The 12,504-nt window shown below is 40.0% G+C and overlaps 1 protein-coding gene across 12 annotated transcripts in view; it reads left to right on the top strand.

Annotated features, from left to right (window-relative positions):
• Positions 1-12,504, top strand: part of WNK1 (WNK lysine deficient protein kinase 1) — a 100,706-nt gene that overhangs the window by 46,247 nt on the left and 41,955 nt on the right. For all 12 annotated transcript variants that reach the window (XM_032106861.1, XM_032106868.1, XM_032106870.1 and 9 more), the window contains exons 5-8: positions 9,282-9,370; positions 10,400-10,619; positions 10,839-11,175; positions 12,288-12,472. In XM_032106861.1, coding sequence (XP_031962752.1) covers positions 9,282-9,370; positions 10,400-10,619; positions 10,839-11,175; positions 12,288-12,472 — 831 coding nt within the window. The remainder of the gene's footprint in view (positions 1-9,281; positions 9,371-10,399; positions 10,620-10,838; positions 11,176-12,287; positions 12,473-12,504) is intronic.

Here is a 12,504-nt window from a genome sequence, read left to right as displayed (position 1 = left end):
TGCTCCGGGATGTTCCTGCTCTAGCAGGGAGGTGGGACCAGATGACCCACTGTGGTCCCTTCCAGCCTGACCCAGTCTGCAATTCTGTGTGGTTTGCACAGCTAAGTCAGATGATGCCTGTGTTTGGAAGGGAAAAGGCTTATTCAGTTGAATTCTTTTCTAAAAGTACCTCACTGTTCAGCATCAAAAGCTTTAAGATTACAGCTAAAAATTTCTTTGTCAATACTGGTGTAAAACAAACTTGGTTTGAAGTAAAGGGAGCAATTTCTTTTCTTACATTGCTCACTGATGAGCCTGGATTGTCTTTCAGCAATTTTGAACAGGATATGATTTTAAGATGATCAGGAATTAAAAGGAATGGAGGATTGGTTGAGTTGCATAAAATTGAGATGTAATTAGGGTTCTGAAATCTAGTAGTAATGGGGAGTTTCTAAATGTATTTTTTAGAAACCTACATAAGTTCAGAGAAATGGGCTAAATAATGTATCTTTAAAATTTTGAAATGTTTAAAAAGTCTCTTTTAAGAATCAGGCCTCTTAAAACGATGATGCTAGTATTTAATATTCTGTCCTGTACTGACATCCATTTAGTGTTTACATTAAGTGAGGTAATTCAGCAAGAGATGGGAAGGTGGCTCTTAGGAACAGGGAGGTGATAAGTGTTTTTAAAATGCCTGGCTCTGCAGTGTGATGAGAGCAATTACAGTTCTGTGATTGGTGAATCACTGAAGCGTTTCTGTGGGGAGACTGATAGTTCAATGTTATTTGTCATATAGTGCCACTAGTTAAAAATACTGACATTAAGAATGCATAGGCTATTTCTTGTCCTGCCAGCTGCACTGCTAGAGTTGCAAGGGGTAGGAATGGGATAACTCCAGGAAAGTCTTCACTCCTATTAGAATAGGCCTGAAAATAAAAGGCATGGTGACTTTTGGCGCATTGTTGGAATTGTGCACTATTTTTGGTGTTTGCAATATTACCTTAGGCCTTTTAAGTAGATAATCCTTTCTAAAGGCTAGTTCTGGTACCAAATGGGTTTTGTGGCCCATGTTATATAATTTTTAAAATTCATTTTGAAGTCCATTGGAACTAATCTGTGGCTTTTGAGTTACTGTACCTAAACTTAAAAATGAGTGCAAGATGATGATTTTCTACCAGAGTGGGAGCAGATTAAAGCAGAGAATGCAACTAATACAATTTTATTTTTCGAAAGCATGTTTTCCATACTGAAAATAGAAGATAGACACTTCTAGTATTGTGTCACTGTGGCATTTCTAAATTTATATAACTGAAATGTGTGTCTAGGCATGTCTGGTTTTGTTTTTTTTTTGAAAGCCATTTTCAAGTTGAAGTCCCAGTAAAGCAAAGGGTCATTGAGCTAGCTCAAGGTGTTCACATTGTAGAGGCAGCATCCCTGCTTCTAAGGGTGAGGTTAAAGATTTGTGTATGATAGATGCAACTGCTCTTACCTTTATGCTTTTGTGCAGGAGTAAAACTGTTAATACCTGATCGACTTGTCCATTCAGACTTCACTGTTGTTTCAGAAGAACCTCTGTGCTCTTACTGTGTGTTTCTAAACAAGGCCCTTTTCACTGTTACATGCACCAGTATGCTAATTGTTTGCCAGCTATGCACTAAGAAGCTGTGTCCTGGTTACAAAATGTCCTGGTTACAAAATGTCCTGTCCTAGAGCTTGATTAATTTCTTCTATACATTAGAATTGCTGCAATTACAGTAGCTGTTGTGATTAATGAATCAAAGTTTTTCTTAAACTGAAACAATGTTCTTAGCTTCAGATTCTTTGGACTTCTGAAATAGATGTTATTTACCTGGTGGTTCTGAAGAACAGTGGACGTTCATGTCTAAAGTAGAACTTGTGTGCTGGGCTAGATCACTTGTCAGCAGGGTAGCTCTGAGCCTAGTGTATGTTCTGCAGTAGTGCCTAGCATTTCAGAATTATTGCAAATGCAGTGGGTTTTGGCTTTAGTTACTGCCTTTTACTTGAGAGAGCTGGAGAGGCTTGCAGACAGTGATTTCTAGGAAGAGTTATGACTAGTTCCTGTTCAAACTTAACTATGTGGGAGCAAAGCAACAGAACTGTAGCCTACTATGGCAGTCTTGTAAGGCTTTGAATGCTGTAAAATCTCTGGTTTTAGTAGATAAAATGCTGTATTGAGACGCTGACGGCCAAGTTGGTTGAGCAGGCAGTGTCAGTATTCTCCAGCTTTTGGGCTTGGAGATCAGTTGTAGGATATATATGTGAAGGTGATAGTGAGCAATGATTGCTGATGGAATGAGGAGTCTTTTATTCTTTTCACCAAAACTTCTCTCATACAAATTTAACTTTAGGAAGAAGCAATTAGTTTGAGTGTGTCAATCAGAATACAGATACGCCTTGTGTGTATAACAGCTTTAATCCTGTACGTCTGGCAATTTTTTGTTGTGTTTGACCTCTGATTTTTTTATTAATGCCTCAAAATTTTTTTAAGGTTAGGTGGCAAATTGAAGAGGAAGAATTTCTACATTGTGATTGGTGAGGTCGCAGCCAGCAGGCCTGTATAAATTCTGTAGCGTTGCCATTGTGTTTACAGTGTCATTCTGAAATCCAGGCGCACATGCTTAGCTGTTTGGAAAAAGTTAAGGATCATGAGACTTAAATAACTTACACACCTTCACTGCAGAGGGTGAACGCCAGTTGGTTAAGGTGTTGCAGTGGCCTAGAGCTCTCAGATAGCTGAGATGGGAGATTTTGATGTGGATGATGGTAGATCTGTCAAGTCCAAGAGGTGTTGGGTTCAAATTGTGTGGTCGTTTTTGATCAGAAGAGAAGACAGCGAGGCCTGTCCCAGTCTGAACAGTGCCTCATGAGCTGGCTCTGGCTCACTAAAGCTTTCATCTGCTTCCACTGCTTGTATTGCAGTAATGCTGTTTACTCTGTCAGGATATTGATCTGGTACAGAGCTTATTCTCCAGGATTTGCCAATTTAATTCTTGGCAGAATTATCAATTGTCCAGAATTAATTGCTATGAAAATACTGACATCAGTGAAGCTAAATTTTTACTTCTGTTTAATATGTTGCATTTCAATTTAAAAAAAAAAAACAACTTTAGTTTGCTTTTTAACCAGAACAAGAAAATCAGTCCTCTGTAGGCAAATCATGTCTCTCTTGAACGGAGTAAATCTTAAGCTGAAGTCTTTCTTTTCATAGTATGTATTCAGTTGAACTGGGGTGAGAATTATCAAACAGTTTCAGGTGTATCCTGTGTGAAATAAGGAAAGAACTAAATCTGAAAGGTCGTTCCTGGAACAGGCAGCAAGATTAAGATGAAGCATTAGAGGTGGTGAAATGGTTAAACATGCAGGTTTTGAGGGCTGGGTGAGTAATTGCAGGTAGTGAAATTTAGGAGATCATGGGGTAAGCCAATTTAAATGCTATATATATATATATACCATTGCCTGAGGGCTTCTTTGAGACTGGGGAAAAGAGGTAGGATCTTTTTTTTCCACTGCAGTCATAGTCTCTAAATTCCTGAGTTAATGGTTTGTGGCAGCCTGGGACTGGCTCAAACTAGAATGGGAAGAACTTAAGAGAAAGGAAATACAGACACTTTAATTGCTTTGTTTGTGTGATTTGACTTTGCTGCTGGTGCTATTAGTTTCTGGACTGCAGTGTTAGAACATTTTGTTTGAGAAGATTAATTAAGTTACTGTAGAATTCTTTTCAGGCTCCTAGAGCTATAGCATCTTTGAAAAGAGTCAAGCAAGAGTTGTGGCTTGACTGGGACAGGTAGACTTGGCTTGTTGAAAGCTGAAATGTTTAATGTTCTTTGCAGGCTGTGCTGTGTCCCCCAGAAAAGTGTGGCCTTAATTAAGTGTGCAGAATGTTGCTTTTGCAACACTGGTGGTATATACTATAAAAACACTACTGGTATAATTGTGATATACTTGAGGAACTGAGTATGTTATTTTGGGAGAAAAGTGGTCTTGATAATTCTAAATTGAATTTTATCACAGTTTGTTACCACTAGTTTGTCAAAATTAGTTTGCTAACTTCATCTTTAAAGCGGTGTATGTGATCTTTCATAGCATTGCTTGTTATGTCCTTACAATAAAAAACCCCGAAGCCTGAAGCTATGGACAGCTCATTGTATTAATAAATGGGTTTTACAATGATTGCTTGGATATCAGAAGAACAGATATCAGAAGAAAAAGAAAAAATCGAACTTCAGGTTGAGTGAGGTCTGAAGTCTAGAGAGAAGTACCAGAAAATATAACTCTGGATTATTTGTGCACACGTGGTGTAAATCAAGCAACAATGCAGCTTTCTGACTTTGTCCAGCAGTTTGAAAATCACCTTCAAATCTCTGTGCCCTTACACTAAGGAAAAGGAAAATAGATGATGTTGCCACTAGTAGCAAAATGCATTACATTGTCTTAGTGCTGACCTGTGTTCTGTTAGGGCTGAATTGCAGTCAGCTGTGTGTGTCCTGCTGTAGCTCCATGGAAAGGAGAGGAGAAGCAGCAGCTGCCTTCATTCCCCTGCACAGCACTGCTGTGGGCAGCCTTGCATCTGAACAACACACTGACTGACCTGTTTGCCCTGGTCAGAGTGGTACTTCAGCAGCAGCAGGAGTGAACTGGATAATGATCCCACTCACAGCCTTAAACTCTTGCAGAAAACCTGGGTGGAGAATAGGCAGAGCAGCCAAGTGGGAGGGCGGGGACATGTGGGAAGTAAAGGATCCCTCTGCTGTCACTTCTTCCTCCTCTTGCAACTGGCTGGGCAGGCAGAAAGGGGCACGCTTACCTCTTGCTTATATTGATTCTTTCTATTCAGTATTAGAGTGACAAAAGCAGATATTGAGCTCAAATCTCTGCAGCCTCATGTACTGGACTTGGAAAATAACAAGAGGTGTCAAAGAGAAAACAATGCTCCCTTCTAACCTTGATGTCTGCTTTCCTTCCGCTGTGCGTTAAGTCCACAGCCCGGTGGCGTCCTGTTGGAAAATAGCACCTTGCTAACTCGGTGGGGTGTGTGCCTCTCTTTTCCTGATGGATTTCACAAAAAGAGAGATCTGTCCCATATTTGTAATTGTTAATTCCCACTGTTGCTGCTCTCACAAGGATTGTGCTAAAGAGGTAAGTAAGAATTTCAGCTCTGTCAGGTGCACGTAGCCACAGGGAAGTATTCTGGAGGTGAATTAGAGTTCTCTTCAAATCTGCTGAACTGCTTTGCATTTGCATAGCTTGGGTCTTTAGCTTTTAAACTTGACTTTACTTTTTCTCCTGTAGTTTTTAAAATGTAAATTTAAATCCTGACCAGCAATGCTAGACCAGTAATTGATTCTGCTGTTTTCCACCTGTGTGTTTATTTCAAATCTAGTTTTTCTTAAATTTCAAATCTATTTTTTTTCTTAAATTGAGAATGTCTGAGGGTATGTTACACTTCATCTGCCTTCATTTTGCTTTGTTGTAGAAGTTATACAGCATTGATTGTACCTTCTCTAATGAAGTGAAGGATATTTTCAGTATCTCTTGGGATAGAACAAGATATTAAACTACTGACTCAGTAATCTGGTGATCTAACTAATGCAAAATAATATGTGTTTCTAGGCAAAAATTGTGAAGAAGAGTTCTGGATAGCTTATACTTTGGGGTTTAAGAGTTTCCTGGAAATTTAGTGTTTTTAAGAATACCTGACTTGCCTTTAGTTCATCAAATAACTGTATATGTTGAATTTTGGAACACACTTTTTTCACCTGGTTAAAACCTGATAAAATCAAACTTTATCACATCTAAGCTAAGTGAAAAAAGAAATCTTTCTTATGCCTAACATGCAAACTGTGAGGTTTTTAGTTTTGTATCTGTGGCTACCTACATAAATACCCATATTTTAGAGGTATTCTCAAAATCTAAGTGTTCACTGGACTTCATTTTCAGTTGCTGCTTCTTTAAAAATAAGCAGTTCTTTGGCCTGGCTGTCCTTCTGTAAGCCTGAGAGCTCATGCAGCAGTGTAGGGAACTTCAGCTCACTGGAAGCTGCTGCAGCCTTTTTTGGTTGGATTTGTTTCAAGTCTGATACATGCTGTGATGTGGTTCATTATGCAACTGTATAAGTGTGTTTGCTGGCAAAAGAAAGGAAATTACACGGGTGTGGGAATGGGAAATGGAGAAAAGGAGGCTGTTGCTTTCAGCAGCACTGCTAGTTTGTGCAATTTTAGATGGTAGCTTGAGAAAATGTTGATTTTCATGTGTGCCTGTTATACCTGTCTACCCTTTTGGTTTCTTTCCTTTTCAAGAGCTCTTCCTGCTGCTTCTTTAGCAAACTGGGAAGTAATGCTAGTGGGATTTGGCTGTTTCATTCTTAATGAACTGCCACTGGGACATAGAACTAGAAGATTAAGATTGGAGTTGTCCCATGATTCTTCTAAGGAGCTTGGGGACCAGGAGAGGCACATAGGGATGTGACCATCTTAAGTGTGGTAAAACCAGGAAGCACTGGCTGGCTTAACATTTCCTTGAGTGCCTTTGGGTTCAGAAACTGCTGAAGGCATGCTTGGCTGCCCAGCTCATGCTCTCTTAAGGACGCATCAAGGTTATGTGAATTTCAGGGCCTGGCCTCCCCTGGGTTTCTGTATGATGGCAGATTAAGGTGTGTAGGCAGCTCTAGGTAGAAAAGGGTTCACTGATTTATTGATTTTTAATAATTTCTAGTACCCCCTGTCATGTTGTATAAAATAGTTCAACATTTCCATTAGTGCTTGGAGGAGGGAAAAAAAGGGGTTTGAAAAGTTGATGAGCTTCAGTATCTGGGGAGTGCTTGTCCAGAGCTGGAGAGGAGGCTTAAGCAGCCCTTCTCGTGGACTGTGGAGCAAACTGAAAACTGGGGAGCTGCTTGAACACGGAATCCCGTGTTGGTTTTAGGCCCTAGTGTGATGTTCTTCCAGATTTTCTGAGGAGCAGTTTGGAACATGGAAGCTCTGCTGGAGGAGGCTGGCAGGAGCTTGACTTTTTAACTGGACTCGTGGTTAGGAATTCATGACATGGGGTATTCTAAAATGGTCCTCATCAAAGGGCATGAAGATTTTGGACAAGTATTTAATTTCTTTCAGGAGTGGGAAACGCAGAGTAACAGACTGAATTACTGATTTTAAAATCTATCCGTAGCCTTAGCTTTTCAGGCTCAGTGCAAGAACAGAGCATGTGGTACAATAATTAACAAGAAAAATCATATCCTGGCTTCATTATGCTGATATTTTGCTGTACCAGTTGTCTTCCTCGTGTTAGCTTTTAGTTTTCTGAAATGAGATTGTCACAGATCTGACATCATCCTTCTGCTGCCACAGTGTCAATGAATGTCAATGCAGGCTGCTATGTCTGAGGCTTGAGCTATTTAGGAGACTCATATGTGTTAAACTTGGGCAAATGTAGATAGGAATATATGCAATAAGCAGTTCAACGGTTATTGCATAGGTTATATATGTATGTTATACAGGAGAGCATTTAATTAAATATAGAAATATCTGTACTCCATATATGAACCCAAACTTCTGGGACCATTTCAGACATGGTCATAAGGAAAGGTGGGCATCTTTGACAAGTCAACTATCTGAGCAGGGTTTTATAAATCCCTTTAGAGTGGAGAGCTCTGTGTCCTGCTTGGGAGCTGGAGGTTTATGATAAGGCCTCGTTACAGTCTGATGTTTTATCACCTGAGGCATTGATTTTCTTAAGTCATAGTAGTCAGCAAAGCTTCTAAAAGCATTCAGCTAATGTTCACTGACAGCCTGTGTTTCAGTGCTTATTCTAGTCACAGGATAGTCTGCAGTTTTCTGTGAATTACAATTGCTAGAGTTTCACAAGGGCAAACTTTAGGCGAAATAAACGGATAACCTTCCTGTTATAAGAGCATACTAGTTTTTATCAAATAAATTGTTTCCTTTCTGTGGTGTGGGGTTTTTGCGTTGGTTTTATTTTTTTTTTTCTTTTAAGAACTGAGTACGAAGTCGGTAGTTGCAAAGACTGGGGTTCAGACTCAAACATTTCTGATTCAAGACTTGTTTCCTACTCACAATAGAGGAATAGGGAAGGAAGGATCATGCCTTGATTTCACCAGTATTTTGTAAGATATTGGGAGAAGTACTTTCTGTTTAGGGCATGAATCACAATGCTGCTACTGCTACTTCATTTATTTCTGTACTTCAGAGCTATGGTTTTCACTTTGTTTTTAGTTGTCATTTACCAGTGATAGGGTCAGATGTATCAGGTGTATAATTTCAGGATTGTTCAGCTTGAAAACACTAGCTCTGCTCAAACATTTGGACAGCATGTCTTCCATCTTCTCTCATTCTGCTGTCATAAATACAGAGTTTGAAACTAAAGGCTGAATCAAGTAAAATTGAGTGCCAGATTTTGTTGTTGTGGACAATTAATTGGCCCCAAAATACAGCTTTTGGCCATGATTAAGTGATGAAGCTTGGCTCTTAGCCTGAAATGTTTTGCAGAATTCCCAGATGGTCGTATCTCATGGCATGTTTGTTTTACTGATTTGGGTGGCTGATTTTATTTAGATTTTGTTTTGCTTTCCCCCTGTGGCTTTAGGGTGTATTGGAAAAAGGGTTGCTGTGTATTGTGGAAGGGCTTTTGTACAGGCCTGTATTGCTAAGCTCATTTCCCTGAACTCACAACAGCAGTGATGCAGGAGTGAGGTTTGGGTATAGTAGGTCTTTGGGGGAGAGCTAAGATACAGGAAGGTTTTGGTTTTTTAGGGTTTTTTTTTCACATTGGACAAGTTATTAATGATCCAGTCAGATCATCCTGGGCTAAGGTTTTTCCTGTTAAAAAATTACTTCGTATAATGGCAGGTTGGAAACGTTCTGGGAAGCAACAGAAAGCTTTGGAGACTGCTAAATTAATCCGTGGTTTCCTGCATTAGTGTTACATAGGAACCATTTCCTTCCATTCTCAGTCCAGTCTGTGTACTTCCCACTAGCCAGCACAACTTGCATGGAAACTAAAGAGTTCTCCTATCATAACTTGAGGACCCAAGTGCCACTGCCTCCTGTTACAGAAATGTAGCTGGGGAAGGGGTGTGTGTGGGACATTGGCAAGAGTCACTAACAAACAAATGAACAGTAGTACTGGGGTCAGACTTCACCTTAATTTGCACTAGTTATTTAGGTCAGTTGTCTAGAGAGTAAAAATAGGTGGTCTGTAAACACATTAAAAACTTAACTTAAAATGGGCCTTGCAGTTTCTCAGTTGTTACTTGTGTGTTTCAGGGTGTCAAGCCAGCCAGCTTTGATAAAGTAGCAATCCCTGAAGTGAAGGAGATTATTGAGGGATGCATTCGTCAAAACAAAGGTGAAAGGTAAGTGCTTGCTTTGCAGATACAGGTGTTAATTGCTGTCTGAGTCCTTTATCTGCAATGATACCAAATCCAGTTACTTCCTGGGGTCTTTGTTCTCAGGGAAGTTGGGAAGCCAGTATTCTGCAGCTTCTGTTCTTCGGTAGATTCCTATTCAGTGATTGTTTTAGAGAATTAACAGTGTTAGGAAGAGTGCAAATGCCATAGTAACCATCCACATCCGTTTATTCAGACATTCTATTGCTTTTATTCAAACTTTGGCCTAGACAACAAAATAGTGGAGGGCAATCCTTCCAGGTTTCCAAGTATTTGGATTGGTTAGTTGGTTGTTCTGTAATCCTCTGGGATTTTTTGTCCCTTTGATTCTGTTGGTATGATTGATTATTTTGAGGACTCTAAGTTTGCAATTCTTGCTGCTCATTTTTATCCATGTTTTCTGCAATATGATTGCTACTTCAAGTGGTTAACTTACACCATTACAGGAAATCTACAACTGCTCTGATGGCTTATTTGTGGGATTTGTTTTGTTTTCTGCTTTTACATGTTTGTTACTTACTGAATGTCTGATTTCAGACTGCTTCAGCTTTTGTCCACCCTCTAGCTGCCCTCTATTCTGTTCAGAACTAGTTTTGTTCATGGATGTGTATTCATCCCCTTTTACTAACTCTCGAAGTTTTACATCTGATGGTGTTGCTGTGTATTTTTAGTTTCAGTTCTTTTTCTTGCTTTTAAACAATTTAGTATTTTTTTCTTTTTTGAAGTTAATTTTGTGGCTGCACATCACTTATTTCTTGCCATTTAGTTTAGGCTGTTAACTACTGTTGTTAATGATGTACTTGTATGAACGTAAGACTCTTTTGTACCTTCAGGACAAAGCTTCTAATTGTGCCAAACAGAATGCACATGAGGTGGTTCACAACAGAGCAAAACTTAGAGAATAAATCAGGGGATCATCTGGGAAGGTTATTCCTTAATATTTTATGAAAGCCTGATAACTGAATGTGCTTTCTACATTCTTTCCCAATATGCTAGATATGCTATTAAGGACCTTTTGAATCACGCTTTCTTCCAAGAGGAGACTGGAGTACGGGTAGAACTTGCAGAGGAAGACGATGGAGAAAAAATTGCCATTAAACTCTGGCTGCGAATTGAAGACATCAAAAAACTCAAGGGCAAATATAAAGATAATGAGGCAATAGAGTTTTCATTTGATTTGGAAAGAGATGTCCCAGAGGATGTAGCACAGGAAATGGTAAGTGCTGGTGGCCCTACAAAGCTCTGGAAGTAGTGGTGTTCTCTGACAGTGAAATGGGGCGTGTCAGACTCTGCTTTTGCTGTTACTGCCTAGAAATGAACAGGTTCAGAAGTGTGTAGACGAGCAGTTAGTGCCAGAAAGTGGTAGCTTTTGTTGTAGCACTCGGACAGTGGCTGTCTGTGGCAGTGTGAATTCTGTGAATGTATCCTCCTTCAGGTGGAGTCTGGCTATGTCTGTGAAGGGGATCACAAGACAATGGCGAAGGCTATCAAGGACAGGGTATCTTTGATTAAGCGCAAGCGAGAGCAGCGCCAGTCGGTGCAAGAAGAACAGGAGAACATACTTCAGGAAGAAGGTAGTCAGAAGCAGCAGCTGGAGCAACAGCAGCCATCAAGTGCTTCCCATGCAGGGTCAAAGCATCCCCAGTCTGTCATTGGTACTACTTCTGTCCCCACTGCTTCAGCATCGGTTTCTACGCAAGTGGAGCCCGAAGAGCCGGAAGCTGATCAACACCAACAGCTGCAGTTCCAGCAACCCAGTATATCTGTTCTTTGTAAGTGCCTCAGCTGGTTTATTTAGGAACTCTTGCACTTACACGCTTCCTCCCATCAGTCTTATACTTTTGGTGGGTATAGCAGTAAATATCTCGAGATGATGCTGTCTGCCATTACTGTCTGCTGAAGAACAATAGGCCACTAGAAAGCACAGCAACATGAGATACATTCCCGTGGCCTAGCTGAGCCAAGGCTTGGCACAGTGCACAGTCCAAATCAGCACAAAATGATTTCTCTTTGTTTCAAGGTACCAGATGAACTGAGGCACCTAAAGCATGACCCCGTGCCCTTGGTTTTGCTGCCCTCCTATAGGGACAGCATATTCTAGCCCTGCAGAAGGCTGTATGTTCTTGCACCAGTGCAGATCAACCTATTAAAACCACTTACTTGAATCCTTGTTAACTTCGTTTAAAGTGGAAATTAGATTAATCTACAAGTAGTTCAGCTCATAATTTGCTTTCTGAAAAGTCTTACTTTTCTGTTCTACATACTGTACATGAAAAGATGCATTAATAATCCTGTCTTTTCCTCTTCTGCCATCCCAGCATTTGAATCAGTATGTGAATAATGATGGAAGATGACAACTTCCATATTAGAATGATGAAGTTAAAAAGCAAATTACTGTCTGCTCTTTAGATAACAGGGATTTTAAATTGACTGTTATGCCTAGTTTGCTACTATGCCTACATGGTGCACCTGCCAGCCAGCACAACATGCCTGTTTTAAATGTCTGTGTAAAATGAAATAAAAATAATGATTAATAAACCTTGAAAGATCATTCATAACAATGTGGAATTTAGGTTTCTATTTCTAGTCTAGCCTTTTGCAGGAAATGCAGTTTATTATTAAATATCTTCCCAAAGAACTCCTGAAATGACTAGTTTTTTTCAGGGTTTTAGGGGAAGGTGTAATGATAATAAATTACTGTACTGAGGAGGAAAAAAAGATTTCAAAATCAGCTTAAACATTACAAGAGGTAAGATGCTAGTACAGGTCCCCATGATATGGCACAAAAATCAATTTAATATTTAAGATCAATTTTAGGATCTTTCAAATATTGAATCCTGACCACAGTTCCTGAAATGCAGCTTTTTCTCCTTAACTTTTCCAGCTGATGGAACAGTTGACAGTGGCCAGGGGTCATCCGTGTACACTGAATCTGTGAGCAGTCAGCAGACTGTGTCCTATGGTTCCCAGCACGACCAGTCAGTCTCAAACACTGGAGTCCAGGGATACACAGCTTCAGTTGGCCAAGTGCAGTCCCAGCAGCATGGAGGATATCAGCCACCTGCAGCGGTAAGCCAGACCTTACAGCACTGCAGATGCAT

The sequence above is a fragment of the Corvus moneduloides genome, chromosome 4, assembly GCF_009650955.1.
Source record: "Corvus moneduloides isolate bCorMon1 chromosome 4, bCorMon1.pri, whole genome shotgun sequence".
Lineage (NCBI taxonomy): Eukaryota > Metazoa > Chordata > Aves > Passeriformes > Corvidae > Corvus > Corvus moneduloides.
The sequence above is the reverse complement of the archived record's forward strand: the minus strand, read 5'-3'. Positions and strand labels throughout refer to the sequence as shown.